General features: G+C 48.1%; 1 protein-coding gene across 13 annotated transcripts in view; it reads right to left on the bottom strand.

Annotated features, from left to right (window-relative positions):
• Cfap45 (cilia and flagella associated protein 45) overlaps window positions 1-17,388 on the bottom strand; it is a 41,477-nt gene extending 24,089 nt beyond the window's left edge. For 2 of the 13 annotated variants that reach the window (XM_021239555.2, XM_087190960.1), the window contains exon 1: window positions 11,100-17,388. Coding sequence is in view for 2 of the 13 variants with exons in the window: in XM_004858744.4 (XP_004858801.2) it covers window positions 3,533-3,601 (69 nt within the window). In the remaining 11 variants the exon portion in view is untranslated. The other 11 variants (XM_087190957.1, XM_087190962.1, XM_004858744.4 and 8 more) reach the window with 8 other exon arrangements.
• Between the last annotated feature and the right edge of the window lie 26 nt (window positions 17,389-17,414).

Genomic DNA, 17,414 nt, shown 5'->3' with positions numbered 1-17,414 from the left:
ATGGAAAGTATTATTACTGTTTTGCATTTATTTCCCTGTTTCTTTTCAAGGGCTCCTACGGGGTTTTCCTTGTGTGCAGGTGTCCGCAACACTGCAGGATCCTGGGGCTGAAGCTGCATCTTCTCTCCCCTGTGCCCTTGGTAGCCACCAGGTCAGGAGGAGTTCACCACAGGAAATAATCGACTGCCCGAGCCTTGAAGTCGGAACAGAGGAAGGAAAACAGATGACCACAGAAAAGTGGCCCAGTGGCAGGACAGAGGGAAGCTCTGAGCTCTAGGGCTGGGTGTCTAAGAAACCTCACTTGGGAACTGCTGACTTTGAAGCCACAAGCCTCACCCTAGGGTTACAATAACCAACTTTGCCAAGAGTAACAAAAAGGATTAGAGAGGTCACCGTGTAAATGTACTGGACAAAAGTGAAGCACCAAGCAGTAATGGAAAGTTGGATCCTTCTGGACCAAAAGCAGTAGCCAAGAGGCTCTTTTATATGGGAGTTTTATTTCTTGCGTGACCAAATAAGTATTGCCAAGAAGCTGAGCACTGGCTAGTGAGAAGCTCACCTAATCTTGCTTGGAGAGAGGTAGCTCCTGAAAGGAAGGCAGCTCTCCCCAGCTCCCAGTAGCTGAGGAGGTGGGGGTTGGGGGAAGATCCAGATTGGGGACAGATAGATGCCAATTTGCTTTGATGTATTCATCGTGGTGACTAAGCCAATCCCACCCCTCCACACATGCACACACCCCACACATAGTACTGATAATTGAATCCAGGGCCTCCTGCACGCTAGGCAAGTGCTTTGCCACTGAGCTATACCCCCAATCCTTGCCTCTCTCTTCATATACTACCTCATTCCAGGAGAACAAGAATCTGACCAGAGTTGGGGACCCTAAGAGAGATTCCACTACAGAAAGACTATCTGGTCAAGTAGATGAAGATAATGACCGAAAGAAAATATATTCTAAATGGGATATGGTTGCATACACCTGTAATCCCAGCATTCTGGGAGGCTGAGCCAGGAGAATCACAAGTGTGAACCTAGCTTGGGCAACTTGGCAACTTAGCAAGACCCTATCTCAAAATAAAAAATAAATAAAGGTTGCAGGGGATTTAGCTGAGTGGTTCCATCACCTGCCTTGCAAGCGCAATGTCCCAAGTTCGATCCCTGGTACCAAAAAAAAAAAAATGAATGAATAAATAAATAAATAAATAAATAAAGGGTTCAGAAGTGTTGCTCATTGCAAAGCCCCGGGGTTCAGTCCCCAGTCATGCAAAAGGAATAAAAGAAAATAAAATAAATTCTAAGAAAGATATAAACATTCCTGTGAAAATGGTTGTGGCATAGAAAGAATCTTCACAAAAACATTTAACAGTACTTTTAGGCAAGCTTTAGCATCTTAAGATGTTTCTCGTATTGAGTAATTTTTTGCCATGGGTAGGTAACTTTTTTTTTTGGTACCGGGTATTGAACTCAGGACCTTGCGCTTGCAAGGCAGGCAGCGGAACCACTGAGCTAAATCTCCAGCCCCCTAAGGGTAGGTAACTTTTTATGACCAGGAAGAATAATAAAAAATATTTTTAGTTGAAAGCAAAGCATAACAGGGGGCCTGCAAGAGAGTATAGCCCATAAAAACAACAGCATCACATATGCCAGGATGTTTAGCTCAAACCCAGCAAGACAAAGCTGGAGCAGGACTGGAATAGATCAGTGTGGAGTTTCCCTGACGTAACTGCAACACCTGTCAACTGAGCAAAAACAAAGGTATGTCCTTTCCTAGGTGTCCTCCCCACCCTCAGATCTAGTTCCTCTTGTACACATAGAATCACAGTAAGCTGGCAAATTCAGGCGTCAAACTCTTGGCCTTGTTCTACTTCCCTTTCTGTGGACTTTAATTACTAAAAAGATGAGGGTAGCCATACACCCGGCCCCTTTCCTTTTTCTCTGAGCGAGAAATTATCCTTTTTTTTTCAAATGGACCAGGCTGCCATCTGCAGGATGCCACCTGAACCTGACATCCTAGTCAGTACTGAAGTTCCTGTCCCTCTTCAGCTATGTCTTTTTTTTTTTTTTTTTTCCTACCAGGGATGGAACTCCGGACCTTGCGCTTTCAAGGCAGGTGCCGGAACCACTGAGCTAAATCTCCGGCCCTCAGCTATTCATCCTTTTTATTTTGTAAGAGTCCTGGAAGCCTCCTGAATTGTGAGCCTCATCATCACCTCTTCTTACCCTTTCATGCCCTTAATAGCCAGTGAGTAGCACTAATAGGTACACACACACTCACCCACACACACACACAACCTGCCAGTGATCACTGGGACCCACTGCTTCTCCAAAGTATCCATATGCCCAATTCTGCCCAAGGGACTTCACGAGGACTCAGTCAGCTGTCCAAACCCCTGCTCTGAATGGCCCTAGGGTGAGGAATTCCTGATTTGGGTCTTCTGCAGCCCAAAAGTCTAATCCAATTGGAACTTACTGATTCATGAGGGCTTAGAAATAGAAAACTGTAAACAGGAGAAAAGCTAACATTTACAACATGCCCTTAGATGTCAGGTGTGATACTAGACCCTCACATGCATATGCATCCCACGGTGCTGAAGGAGAGTAGATGCAGAATCAAATACAATGCATAACCAGAAGGGGCCCCTCACTGCTACACTTCAGGGAGTCCTCAAAAGTTGGGACCTGCTCTTTGTTGGAGATGTATTTAACTAAAAAAAGTTCTTTGTAAACCCATTAAGTCCCAGAAAAGCAATGCAGCCTCTGAGCCTTAAAAGTGTCCAAAAGTACACCCAAGAGCCACCTTTGCCACCTGATTTGCCAGACCTTCTCCAGTTAATTCCTATAACCACAGGCTCCACCATCTACCCACCTTCCCACTGCACCCCTCAGGGCCCAATACACTCAGTCCAGGTAACCCCGCAGAACTCTTCCCAGGCCCTGCTGGCCTTTTCTAATTTGATGGCCTTTCCAGTCCCCTACCCAGGGAACTCCAGGCCTGCCAGCCCTGTACCAAGCAGTCTCTCTTCAGGCCCTTGCAAACCTGGGACCCACCTCCTTCATGCATTTATGAACTTATGCTTTCACAATTGTTTGTTGAGTACCCACCCACTAAGCGATCCAAAGCCCTGCAACAGGAGAGAAAACAGGCGCGGGGACATGAGACACATGGTCCCCCTGCAACTTAATACCGGAACGGGTACAATAACCCACGACCCGTCCTCTGCACCAGTGTTCTGCAACACATCCCATCCTGCAATCCCCAGTCCACGGAGGCCCAGACCGAAGAGATGGGAGAGGCTGAGACGCCCGTCCCGGTGTCCGCCTCACTCCACACTGCCGATCCCTGTGGACTCCACACCGCATTCCTCTTTTGAACACCCCTCTGGACGCCCTTTGCTTCTTCTAGGGCTGTGCTCCCCACCTCAGGCCTTCCGGACCGAAGATGCAACTTCTGCCCTCCCTTCAGCCACCACTTCACCCCCTCGGAAATCCGCCCCCGTTCACGACACTGAGCCAAGGTTGCCCGGGGCCTCACCATCTCGACGCCTTGGTCACCCGCACCGCCGCAGGGCCCCGGGTGTTGACGCGTTACCATGGCAGCCATCGCCCGGGTTTCCGGCCCCGCCCCGCCCTCCCCAGGTCTCGCGGGCTGTCTCGGGGGCTGATCCTTCAGGTAAGCGGCCAGCTCTGCAGCCTAACCTGTAGAGGCTCGAGTAGGAACCCCCGCACTGAAATCCTGGACCTGCGCAGACACGCCCTGCTCTTCACTTTGACTTCGGTTGAACTCTTGAGTCAGGACACAAACCTAAAGGGCTAACCTTGAGCCCAGAACGACCTAACAGCCAGCGGCTCCAAGATCCCGGCCCAGCCGGGATCACGGTTTTCCCCAAAGGCCACCCCTACCCCAGATTACTATGGTTACCGATGCCCCTGGACGCAGGAGGAGCCACACCGAATCCCGGAGTATTCAATTGCAAAGAAGCAACGCCTTAGAACAAATTTCACTACTGGAGGGAATCCGGTTAGACCTAAGAAAACTTCCTGGCTTGGGGATGTGTACTCAGTTTCAGAAGTAGTTCTTTAAAGGTGTGCCTAGGACTTCCTGCTCTGAGCTCTGGGAGAGCCAAGATGAAATAATAAAAGATAAATACTAAAAAGATGAAGCAATAAAATAAAAGTAAAGTATGGGCCGGGGATTTAGTTCAGTGGCACCGCGCCTGCCTTGCAAGTGCAAGGTCCTGAGTTTGATTCCCAGTACTGCCAAAAAAAAAAAAAAAAGTAAAGTAAAGACTGTAAGCCGTACCTTAGACCATCTGAAATCGAAATCTGTGGAGCTGGCTTTGGAGAACTTGCCTTTTAACACTTACGAGTTTGTATGTTTTTCAGGAGTTATGATTTTCCTCCCAACCTGCAAGAACAGAAGTGAGCTGGCCTGGAGAGTCTGTTTACTCCTAGCCTCACGAAGGAACCCTCACGCCTCCTCAGGACAGGACATTCTTCTTTGGTGTGGATCCGCTGAGTTCTCCCTGACTCTGTGTCTGCGTCTACCTCCCACTCCCCAACCTTTCTCCAAACTCCATTGACCCCAGGGCCTGGGTAGACATGCTGTCTGACACTGAGCTGTGTTCCTAGCAAAAGCAGTCTCTGAAAGTTACTCCAATTTAAAAACCTGGAGGAGCCAGGGTGTAGTGGTGCACACCTGTAATCCCAGCACTGGGGAGGCTGAGGCAGGATGATTGCCACCAGTTTGAGGCCAGCCTGGGCTACATAGCTAGACCCTATCTCAAAAAACAAGAGAGAAAAAAAAAAACTAGAGAGAGAGAGGGAATTGAGGGCTGTTAACAGTGCGGGGGTGGAGGTGGAGGAAGTGAGACGATCACCAGCTACTGCTTCGGAAGAACTTACTTCAGCAGGCTCCACACTCCTGCCCTAGAATTCCCTGCCCTTGCCTCCTGTCTGTGATGTTGCACTCCCTTCCCTGGAGAGCCCCACAGCAGGAGCGGAGGGAAGGGAGGGAGCAGTCTTTGGGTGGGTTGGGAGTGAGGCCAGAAGCTCTTCATTCCTGGCACTTTCCTCTTCCCCTGGGCTTGGCATCATAACCTCTTCCCTGCAGCCCAGAGCAAAGGGAAGACCTGTAACCACGAAGTGCGGATCAGATGCTTCCCGAAGGTGTTTTACCCAGTTCTCAGGCACATTTCATCAGGTAGTTATCCCCACTGCCAAAGAGGACACTGAAGCCCCTGGGAGAACTGTCCAGACTCAGAGGCTTTCCACAAAGCTCTCAGTGCTTACTTCCAGGCCTCCTGTCTGGTGGGGCCTCTCCAAGGCTCTTGGCAGGGCCCTGAACAATATGAGTTCTTTAGCCGTGTGCTTATATAACTTTGCAAAAGCAAGTTGATGTAAGGAAACATTTATTTTGGATTTAGTGAAACGTGTTTGTGTGGTTTCCATCACTTGCATGTATGGTTAAGTCACTGCCTGCTGTCCTGGTGGAGGAAAGTCTTCCTGGAACATTCCTTTCACCAGTCCACCTCGTCACTTCACTGCATGTCCAGGCAGCAGAGCACTGGTCCTGTTCATCGTGTGATTATGTGCTATGATGCTCACTCCACGAAGGAGCAGAAAACCAAGGTGTGAAATGGGCAAAGTCAGAAGCCAGTCTGTGAAAACAATTCTTCTAACCACCAGTGATGTAAAATTGGGAGGATCCTGTTCTTATGAATGACTAGTCAAAACTGAAGTCCTCTCTGTCCAAGAAGACACCGTAACACAGCATACATAATTATACACCTCATCAGAGAAGAAGCGGCCTCCTGAACACCTCAGCTGGTTGACTACTTCCGTTTTGCCAACACTGCAATATTTGCTTTTTGCATTACAGTCCCAGGTATAATAGCTTAAATACACATGCCTACTTGAGTTTTTCTAAATATAATGAGATGGGCTTTCCATTTGTAAAGTATTCAGATTTTATGTATTAGTTTTCTACTGCTGCCTCAACAAATTTCTACAAATCTAGTAGCTTAAAACAACACCAATTTAGTAGAGATCTAGAGTTTGACACAGGTCTCACTGGGCTAAAATCAAGGAGCGTTCGGTCCTTCTGGAGGCTCTCCTGCTTCTGAAAGTACCATATTCCTTGGTTAATGGCCCCTTCTGTCCCCCGTGAAGGCAGCATCAGTGCCTGTTTCTGACCATCCTGCAGTGTCACATTTCCCTCGGCTGGGAAAGGTTCTCTGACTATCAGGACTCCAGTGATTAAGTTCAGGCCATGTGGAAAATCCAAGATCATCTCCTCATCTCAGGATCCTTAACTTAATCATACCTGCAAAGTCTTTTTCCACAAATTATGGGCATAAGCAGTGAACATTTGAGCACTGGAGAAGTCAGTTGTCATGGTTCAGATGTGATATGTCCCTCAAGCCTCACGTGTTGAGCTCTTGATCCCTAAGACAGAAGTTCAGAGCTGATGGGCATTGGGGAAGTAATTAGATCTTGAGAGCTCCAACTTTATCTGTGGATGATCCACTGATGAGATCATAATTTGATGGCATTATGGAAGGGTGATGGAAACAGGCAATGTGCCCCAGTAGAAGGGAGTAAATAATGAGGATGTGACCCTGGAAACTATCTGGTTCCTGGTCCCTTCCTCTCTGTGACTCTTTCTCTCTCTGCTTCCTGGCTGCCATGAAGTGAGCAGTTTTGCTCTACTATGCCCTACTGCCATGATGCTCTGCACTGTCATAGGCCTAAAATAAAAGAGCCCGCTGATCATGAACTGAAAGCCTGAGCCAAAATAAATCTTTGCTCCCTTTAAGTTGTTTTCTCAGGTATTTTGTCACAGTGATGAAAAGCTGATTAATACATATCCCCACCACACTGTTCAACATAACTAGGACGTGTTGGGCCAGGGATTTAGCTCAGTGGTTTCGCCACCTGCTGCGCAAGTGCAAGGACCTGAGTTCAATCCCCAATACAAAAAAGTAAAAAACAACAAAACAAGGACATGTTAAAGGTTCTGTAATATATTTTTAAATACTTGAAAGAGAAATCAAACAAAATGCAAACAAATTCCTCAAAAAGTTAACACAATTTGAATATGCCATTCTAAACTACATTTGGGAATGTCTCTTAAAATTTCAAGAATACAAGTGAAGTTTAACAGATTTCTAACTCAGACATATCAACAGTATATTTTCTTCCTTTGTCACCTTTAAATTTATGCATTTAAAAAATTGACTTAAAATCAATGGTTTCCCTATGATGAGTGTTATCATTATGTCTGCCTGAAATGTACCAATAAATGTTGTGCTATAAATTAATAAATGAATGGTTCATGAAACAAAACTGATAAAGATAAGTTATGAAATCAGTAGAAATGATTTTGAAATTGAGAAGTAAATTATAACACAATTTTCAGATTATACCTAAAAAGGTAATTCAATAAGAAAAACAGACAGATTTTGAATAGAATCAGTGGGCATTTAGATTGTTTGGTAATTCAGTTAACAAGGAAAAGAAAATCACATGAACACATTGGGAGAATATTCAATTTTTTGTGGATTTAACATAAAACCTCAAAATTGATGGAGAGTACATGAAACATATTAGTCCACTAAAATGAGGACTTATGACAAACTGATTAATGAATGGCATCGATTCAAACAACATTAAAGATTAATTACTCAACAATGCTGTAAAACCCTACAACTCATATAAAAAGGAAATTTAGTGCAGGTTTTCACAAATTTGACAACAGTCATAAAAATTGACATGATTGTGCCCACAACACACTGTGAAATGAAACATTCCAATCTGTCAATAATAATAAAAATGTTGCTCAATCCACATCAGAAGAAAAACTAAATTATCTTTGTTCTCTCTCTATTAAAAATGTCATAAAAGTCACTGTCATATGAAGAGACAAAAAAACACGCAACCAGAAAGGCAGGGCTAAACAAACAAGACAAGGGCTGGGGATTTAGCTCAGTGGTTTCACTGCCTGCTGCACAAGTGTAAGGACCTGAGTTCGATCTCCGGTACCACAAAAAAAAAAAAAGAAGAACAAACAAACAAGAAAAAAACACTTTTAGTGTTTTGGTTACATGTATAAAAATCTTATGCTACTCTTCTAGATTTTAGGATGTTTATTGTGTTTGCCAGACTTTTTAAAGTGTATAATTTGTTGTGAGTTCTTTTTTATTCTAAATTTTTAGTCCCATAGTTAATTTTGTATTATAGTTTTGGACTGCTTTTCCCAAATGGAGCTTCCAAACTGGATAAGTTTCAGGCCTGACCAAAGCAAGTTCCAGGACTGATAAGTAGGGAGGCAGCTTTTCCCTTCTCAGCAAAACTTGGCTCAAAAGCACAGCCACATCCGGCCAGGCCGGGGAAAATGCCCTGTTCTCACCTCCCACCCTTCCAGAGCCAAGCTCTGCCCACTCTTCCCTGGCCACTGTTGTCCGTAGTTTCTTCCTCTCATTTCTGCTAGGGCATCATCGGAGTCCTTTGCCTTCTGCCTGGATCCTCAAACTATCTTTTCCCTCTCCTCCTGGGCTCTGTCCCACTTCATTCCATCCTCACTGCCCAACAAGCTAAGGGATGAGAACAATGGAGAAGGGCAGGAAGCTAAAGATGTCGGAAGAGGGCAGGTCCAGATTCCAGCCCCACCTCCAGCTGCCTGCCCTTCCCACCCTGGCACAGCACCAAGACAAGTCTCAGAAGGAAGCCTGGATTGCCCACCAGGGGCAGGAGGCAGCAGAGGAACTGGGCGCGGAGGAGCTGGAGCACAGCCCAGCAGTCTTGGGCTGGACTTGGCCGTGACACTGGCCCCTCGTCCTCACTGGGCCTTGGAGCCTTTGTGGGTCAGCCACCTCCCTCCCCCTGACATGCTCCCCATGCTGGCTGAGGTGGGAGACCAGGAAGTTTGACTCTATGATGTGTCAGCACATTTAAGGAGGAGGAGCCTGGGAGACAAGTTCGGCAGAGCCCATCGGGTAGAAGGAAGTATCTGTCTCCTCACTTAAGCTTGTCTCCCAGCTAAGAGCACTGATGGAGGAGACTGCTTCCCAGCTTTCCCTCCTCTTCCCCCCAATCCAGGAAAGTGAGTTTAGGAACTTGTGCTTCCAAACACTTCAGCAAAGATACTGAAGCTGGGTGAGGAATAAGAGGACAGGGGGCTGGGGATTTAGCTCAGTGTTTCTGCTGCCTGCCTTGCAAGCACAAGGTCCCGAGTTCGATCCCCGGTACCAAAAATAAATGAATACAATTAAATTTTTTTTTAAAATCCCGAGTTCGATCCCCGGCACCAAAAAAAAAACACAAAAAAAACCAAAGAGGACCGGAAGTAGAATAAGAGTAGCTGGGCCATGGGTTTTGAAGGGGCTAGTGTTTCCACATTCCTGGGAGGAGGATGTGTCCCACGCCTGGGGCTAAAATACTGTTTTCCCTTTCAGGTTTTCTCTGAACTCTCCCACCGAGTCCTGAGAGTTCCCCAGGATGGAGACCCTCTCCTGCCCTTGGGCTTCCCTCCGTTTCCCTTCCCTTTAAGGGCTACCCCTTTGGTCCACAGTGAAGTAGTTTCCTCTAGGCGCGATCCCACCTGGGACCCCTGGAAAGCAGTTCACTCTGCTGTTTCCTGGGAAAGTGGCGAGTGATTTGGGAGCCAGCCTAGCAAGGTCTGAAACCTGGCCTGGGCCTGGTTTCCTCACCTACAGGATGGGGTAATATTAAAGCCAGGCTCAAAAATCAGCTTGCGCAGGGTCCCATTCCTTCCTTCTTCCTTTCCCCCAGCTATTGTAGACAGCTAAGCTAGTTAGCAAAGACGAGGCAGCTAGTCAAGGCTGCACCCTCAGCACAGAAGACCACTGTAGCCTGAGGCTCATTCCCTAAAGGCCAGGCTTCAAAAGAAGAACAACTACACCCCGTACTTCCCCCAGGGATATTCTAAATATCAGTCACCTCGGGTGGGGACCAAAACCTTACCAGGCCATTCTTTCCGGGAAATCCTTGTTCAGTCCATTTATGCTTGCTGCTCAATTAGCTTCCCCATTTGACCCCCGTTTAATCAATATTACCTAAGCGACTATACTTGTAATCTTACCAGTTGACTGTAGTTTTGTCCCACCTTGTACCTGCCTCACTTCGAGGCTTTGCTCAATAAAACACCTTTGAGAAGGAGGTGGGCGAGCAACCCACTTTCCAGGTCCCCCTCTGTCTCTCTTAGACAGAAGCTATCTTTCTCTCAAGAAATTCTTCCCACTTGTAACTTCCGTTGTTTCTATAATTCATTCTTTGATTATTAGAGAACACGAACTCGGGCGTGTCAGATATCTAGCAGGTTGGGAGTTATAACAGTTCCCTTACATTATTTGGAGGTCCTGTGTCATATACCCTGTATCACAACCGTGGGAGGTTTTTAGTTTGGGGGCTGGTGGTTTTTATCCTTGGTGTAGCATAGCATAGACAGCACTGGGAATCACATCTGAAACTCTTAAGCTGCAGAGATGCTTGGGAAGCTGTTTCACTGTTTCCTTGTTTCCAGGTCACCTGAGCTTTCCAAACGGCCCTAAATTCTTTCTAAATCAAAGTAGGGCTCAAAACATAAACAAATACTTGCATGTACAAATTATTGTACTCTATTTACTGCCCTCTGTCTTCAAAACTCCTTTCACTTTCCTGTTCTTAAAGACTTTCCTTCCTGCTCCAGGCTGAGACACCCAGCTGAGAGTCTGAAATGCAGGAAGACATTTAGAACCGAGGACAAAGAGTAGGTGTAGATGTAAGCCCCGGACTAGGAGTAGAAGGGGTGCTTCTGGGAGGTGCTTGCAACTGGAGGCCCTGGATATAGAGAAGAGTGGGAAGAGAGAGGAGGAAGAGAAGAGGGCACAGGCCAGAGGGCCAGTGATGTTTCGGGCCAGGAAGGAGAAGCTGAAACACCACAGTAAAGACAGAGACAGCCCAAACTGGTCTCCAGCACCCTTCCCCACTTCCCCTCTTAGCAGATTCCTCCCAGGCCGGCCGCAGGAAAGACAGTAGGGAATCTGCAGCCTCCTTGCCTGTCTCCACCCTCCTACCCACCCAGGTCCAGGGGCCAGCCCTACCCTGGTGTCCTTGACATGCCTCCACGGGCCTGGCACAGCTGTCCCTCCTACGTGACCAACACAGCCCCTGGCCTCGGTGCCGGATGCAGCGATAAAGCCAAGGAGGGGAAAACCACCAAAGCCAGGAAGTTACACAGCCTGGTTCCCCTAGCAACCCCACCACAAACAATGCAGAGGGATGGGGGGTAGGAACAACTCCCGTTCCTGCTCACTCAGGCCAGGGCCCTCCTAGACCTCAATTTTCTTGTTGGAGAAACTTCTCTCCAATCTCCTAGGACGGTATTGCCTAAGGATGGATGGGAGATGTTTGTTTGAAATGAAAATTCAAGATACCACATCCTCCAGCTCCAGCTCCATCCCAGGTTCTCTCTGTAGGTCCAGTAGGTCTAACCAGAACCTGCATTTTAACCAGCATCCCAGGTGACTGTGATCCTGGCAGTCTCAGGACTTTGCTTTATTTGGAGATAGAGTCTCATTTTACAGTCCTTGAACTCACTCATGGTGATCCTACTGCCCCTACTGCCTCAGCCTCCCGAGTGCTGGGATTACAGGCGTGCACCACCATGCCTGGCTGGACTTTGCTGTGAGAAGAGAATGTACTTCAAGAAGTTGGGATTCCTTGTGGCAGGGTTAGAAGATACAGCATAAGCTCCAACGTAACCCCAGCATCCTGTGTCCCCTGGGATCTAGAGCCAATCCCGTTTCCAGGGGTGCTTGACTTCCAACATTTTCAACAACAAGTGGGTGGCCAGGAGTCCAGAGATCTCAAATCTAGGACATGCAGAACCAATTCAAAACCATGAACTTTGAGCTCTGGGACTGTCTGTACTGAGAACTGGGAGCCACAGGAAGACACATAAGCATGCTTTCTGCTTTCAAGAACCCTGGGGCGAAGGAAAAATCACTTACAGTCTTGCTTGGTTTTTCTCTTCTTGCTGAAAGGTATGAAAACATTAAAGCCTTACCAGGAGGTGACAAGCCTCCCAGGGATTAATAGATACGAAAGTGCCTTGAAAGTGCACCTCTTGGGTATTGTACTGGTGGTGGCAGTAACTTTTGTTGCAGGAGGTAAAAGTGGGGCTGTTTGAGGGAGGTCTGAGAAGGTCAGGGAGCCCTGAGAACAGAAACTCCAAGCAGCAGGATCCAGGGGCTGAGCCTCAGGCACTCTCCTTAGTTCTCCACTGGACTGGAGAGGTGGCCACTGCAAGAGCTGAACTTCCTGCACCTCCTGCCAAGCCTGACCTCTCCCTTCCTCTCTCATGCCCGTGGCGTGCAGGGACAGGAAAACTGCAGCTCAAGCCATCTGCAGGCTGAACCCTTCCCTGGGGTTGGCCATCTCACAGGGGAACCCCGGGACAGGACGAGCAACAGTTTGGTCTTCTGTTGCTTAAATTTCAATCTCAGTTCACCCCTAGGTGGGTCCAGCAAGTTATTTTTACTGTTAGCCTCAGTGTCCTCATCCGTAAAATGAGAGACATGAATATTTTGTGGCCGTATCTGCTCCTTCTCCTGGGTCTCCGAACCTAAGTACAGGTAGCACCCTTTGGTCCACTGCAGAAGCCAGAGCTGTCTGTCTTGACCCCTCTCTCTCTTACCTTCGTGCTCTGTACTCAGAGAACACTCAGTAACTTTGAACTTTACCCTTTCTTTCCATCCCCACTGTCCTGCGCTGCAAACCTCTGCAGTCTGCTTGTCACAGACTTCCCTGGTCTTCAGCCACCCCCCCACCCTGAAGCCTTACAAAACTTTCAAAATAAAACACAACTCCCACCTCTTCATTCCCCTGCTCAAAATTCCTCAATGGCTTCTCTTCCCCTCAGTGAAATATCCAAAACTGTTCATTTGACTTTGAACTCCTTTGATGATCCGGATTGATTCTCTCAGCACCACACCCCTCGTGCCTCTGAACACGGGTCTACAGTCCAGTTCCACATGTGGCCACCTCCAGCCCATGAACAGGCCACTCCCCTGAGGAGGACACTCACCAACACCGATGTCCCCTTTGTGCTTCCCCTTCATCATCCTCTGGACACCTTCATTGTCCATGGCCCTTCTTCTGGGTGCTACTGGCACCTACCCCCCTTAACATGCCACACACTATGTTGGATTGGAATTAACTCCTTCCTTTTCTCGCACCTCCCAGGAAACCAAAGACTATGTTTGTCACGTTAACAGCCAGATCCCCAGGACCCAGCAGATGCCTCATCCAGAGAAGAAAGAGTTTTTGAAATAAAAAAAGGGCAAATCCAAATTACAGCTAAAGCTCCTAGAACTAATACTAGCTCATTATCATCACCATGCTTCAGTCCCACACTGAACCGTTTTCTTGCTCTGATAGAAAACCAGTTCCAATTTCAGGTCCTGAAACAGTGGGGTGAAGTGTTGTGACACCCTCTGTGTCTGAGAGGGGATTTGTAGGACCCCTCCCCACCCACCTCAAACCTCAGTCACGTTGATCTGTTCATCCTTTCTTATCCCTGGTTCTCACCCTGACTCAGCTCTTTTGACCACACCTATCCCAGGTAGAAAAGGAATAGCCCCTTGCTCCCCTGACTGAAATTTGATCTCTGACCACAGAGCCAGTGACTGTACCTTTCCCAGAGAAGTTCCCTAACAGGCTCTTCTGCTCCCCTGGGCATAGCCAGGGAGATGGTCCCTGAGATAGCTATTAGCTCCCCATGACATTCAGGAATTCAGCCAGGGCATTCAAGAGCTCCTCCCAGAGCCCGTGTGCGTTTCTCCAAAGGCACACACCACGGATCCTTGAGTCACCACGGCTCCTATCCATGTTTTATCTCCCTATAGGACCACACAGCATCAGTAACCTCTACTCTCACAGGGCCTGACATCAAAGAGAACCTCAGTGATTGTTGAATGAATGGATGAATGAAAAAACAAGGGTGCACCTGAGCATTCCCAGCCAGCCCTGTCTGTTTTCCTCCACTAGGAGATGAGCTTTGTCCTATTTATTGAAGACATTCTTCCTGACCCTTCAGAGATTCCAGAGGCTAATAACCTTCAGAGTCAAGAGGAGCATTTTTCCTTGTCTAACTTAAATTTCTCTGGATGCAACTTCAGGGCATTTTCTTCTAATCTACCTCCCTGGGCCACTGGAATTAAAACCCACCTCTCTTCAAGGAGACAGTTACTAATTTACTCTTTTAGCCTTTTCTTCAACAAATTTAATCCCAGGCCCTTCACTGTTCTCTCCCTGGGGTTCTATTGTCCAACTCTTTCCCTGTTCCACTGTTCTTGGGCCTTTTGCCAAGTTCTCAAAGGCTTCCTTCAGCTGCACAGGCAGGAATGGGACATATTGTTCTCCACACACAAATGCCTACGCACGCCAGACCAGCACCTCTGTGTACCTATTATCCTCAGTCCTGGGTAAACACACTCCTGGCAGCCTCCTCACACAGTCACAGGTTCATCCTCTTCCACCTGCACCCCCCGAGCCCTAATCCGGTGAATTCTCACACACCTGGTCGCACACCTACATGCATATGAATGGTCTGCACAGACCTATGCTTCTTACCCACAGGTGAGCCAAAGGGGCAGAACACCAGAGCCCTCTTCTTCCTTCTTTTCCCTGCCTCCTTCCACAACTCTCCTCTCCATTGGCCACTGTGGGCCAAACCTACTCTGCCTCCACTTCATAGTGATTTTCCACTTCAAGACTGAGAGCAAATAAATGAACGAAATTGGCTCCTACCTCTTCCTCCTGCCCTCTTCTCATTTTTTCCTCCTAAATCCTCACTGTATCTTCCATTGCCCAGAGCACGCACACACTGCCTCCCATTGCCTTCCTAACCTCCACTCTTCTAGTTGTAGCAACTGAGATTTCTTGGGTTTTTACCTTTTGGGAATGAGCAGTGGGGAGGCATGGGGATTGTCAGATGAGCTGGGTTCCATGTCAGATCCCATGGCAGACTCAGCTGTTGAGACTGGGCTGGAGGGGCCTTCTGTTATCAAGCCAGGGAACTCGGAAGCAAGAGAGTGGTATGAACACTCCTCCATTCAACACAGAATTCTCCAGCACCTCCACCATGCCAACCACTACTCTACATGAACAAAACCAACAAAGGCCTGCCCCTGTGCAGTGTACATTCTCTGGGTGGGGACAGGTATAAGTAGAACGTACAAGGTGTCAGGTGGTGATAAGTGAAAACAGGGGAGGGGAATGGGGTGCTAGCTGAGGGTGGAGTGTGCAATTTTAAATAAGGTGTCAGGAAAGGTGATAAAGCAGTGAGCCATGGTGAGAACTGGAAGGAGATTTTTCCAGAACAGCCCTGCAAAAGGAGTGTCATGAAACACCAGTGGAAATGGCCAAAAAGAAAAGGGTGCTAGAAGATGACCAGAAGAGGGGATGCCATCCAGAGGAGCTCTTCCTCCCTACCAATAGCAAGGCTTCTGGAGAGATGAGAGGGGCCAAATCCGGGGTGAAGCTGTGACCTCAGATGGGACAAAATGTTAAAAGCAAGAAAAACAAAACTATAAACAAATCAGAAAACGAAACTTGAAGATGCCAGTGGAGGCCAGGAAGGAGCTGAACACACACTGCAATGGACTGATGGGTGCAGCCAGGAGGGACATGAGTGCCTCTCAAAGCCTGTTGGTGATTGCCGTGGAAATGTTATCCTAGGAGTAGACAGAGCTAGCTGAAGCTTCCTGGAGCACGTTCAGCAGGGCATTATCTGCACAAACCTTTCTGGTCAACTTTTGTGTGCTGGCATTCACTATGCAAAGTCCTGTCCACATGGGCGTGATGGAATCTTCACAGCAGCCTTATGAGGGAGTATTCTCGTAGTCGGAGATGAGGAGCATCACCTCACCTTACCACAACCTCTGGTACCCCAGTCCCTCATTTCTGGTCCCCCCACAGCCCCATTTCTGACTGAGCCGGCGACAGTACAGGCTTGGTTGGAGGCTCAGCCATGTGGACCTGGGCTCCAATCCCTGCTCCCCCAGTTTACTGGTATGTGGCCCCTTCTGAGCCACCTCTGGGGATGAGGGTGATAATGTAGTAGTATCCACCTCATGGACTTCTGTGAGAAGCTGGAAGAAAGCAGTGTTGGCACATGTCTCAGAGAGCTGCGAAGTGCGTGGCCAGTAATTTGTTCCTGTAAATAGTTAAATTGGGGAAGGTTGTAAGTTGGTTTGCTTTTCAGTATAAATATCAGTGAATGCAATGTTTTATCTGCAATGACATCACTCTCTGGCATTCCACAGAGCCTTCCTGAGTGGGAGATAAAGGGGTGGAATGACAGTTAATCCCCTGGGAACTTGCATGCAGACTGTAGCCTATCTTATCTGTGCAGCAAGCAAGCAAATACAACCTCTCCCAGTGTGGTATCAGGACAAGTCTGGGAGCCATGCAGCTGGCGGCTCTACATCAGTGGCATGGGGCCTGGCACATAGTAGGTGTTTCTAGGAAGAGACAGTGGAGCAGAGGAGTCTCTTGGGGAGGAAAATGAAAGCCCTGCTTACAAACCTGAGTAAATTTGTCACCCTTGGGGTCCAAGTTGTGGTTTTTTCCTAAGGAGACAGAGATACTCCAAACAGAAAGGGACAGAGGGACCTTGGAGGCCAGGCCCCTGCAGCTGGCTAATGGAGGTGGGGCCAAATGACACAGGAAGTGACACGAGTCCTTTAAATTCTCCCTGAGAAGACAATTGGGCTGATCTAGAAGGCCTGGGGTGAGAGCGATCCCTAAGGGATGAGACATTCATGCTTGCTTCATGCTGGGGGCTGGAGACAACTTGACCCAAAATTGACTATCTTGGTCTAAGGCCATCCATTGGGAAGGGGAGCTCTTTGCCACTAGGTCTTCCCCAGCATGCAGCTCACAGGCACTCGGGATCAGTCAACAGGGCTTCATCCAGATGGTTCCTCCAGCTACCACCAACAACTCTTTGCTGCTCATTCCCATTTCCCAGTTCCCCCCCATCACCACAACCCCACTGTCAGCCCCTAAGCTTCATGACCTATGCCAACACAAGTTATTATGCCCTGCTGCTGCCTAAGGAGGCCTCTTACCTGGAGACTGCAGTCCAGGACTCCGCACTCGGCCAACACCCTCCACCCTCCAGCACTGGCTAAGAAGCTGTTCTGGCTGGGGGATGGGTCCAGCCTGGAGCACCAGAATGGACTCCCCACCCCATTGGGCAAGGAGGTCTCACCTCCCTGCAGACACTGCCCACATGTTCTGCATCTGGCTCCCATTCCAAGGATACTGTGAGGTCTTATCTCTTCTCAACTCCCACCTGCCCTCTCCTGGTTTACCAGGTGCAAAAGAGGATGGGGAAGAAATGAAAAACG

The sequence above is a fragment of the Heterocephalus glaber genome, unplaced genomic scaffold (genome assembly GCF_053883595.1).
Source record: "Heterocephalus glaber isolate CG9 unplaced genomic scaffold, H.glaber_assembly_v1.0 deba00001561, whole genome shotgun sequence".
NCBI lineage: Eukaryota > Metazoa > Chordata > Mammalia > Rodentia > Bathyergidae > Heterocephalus > Heterocephalus glaber.
Note: the sequence above shows the minus strand (reverse complement) of the source record. Positions and strands in the feature narration are given on the sequence as shown.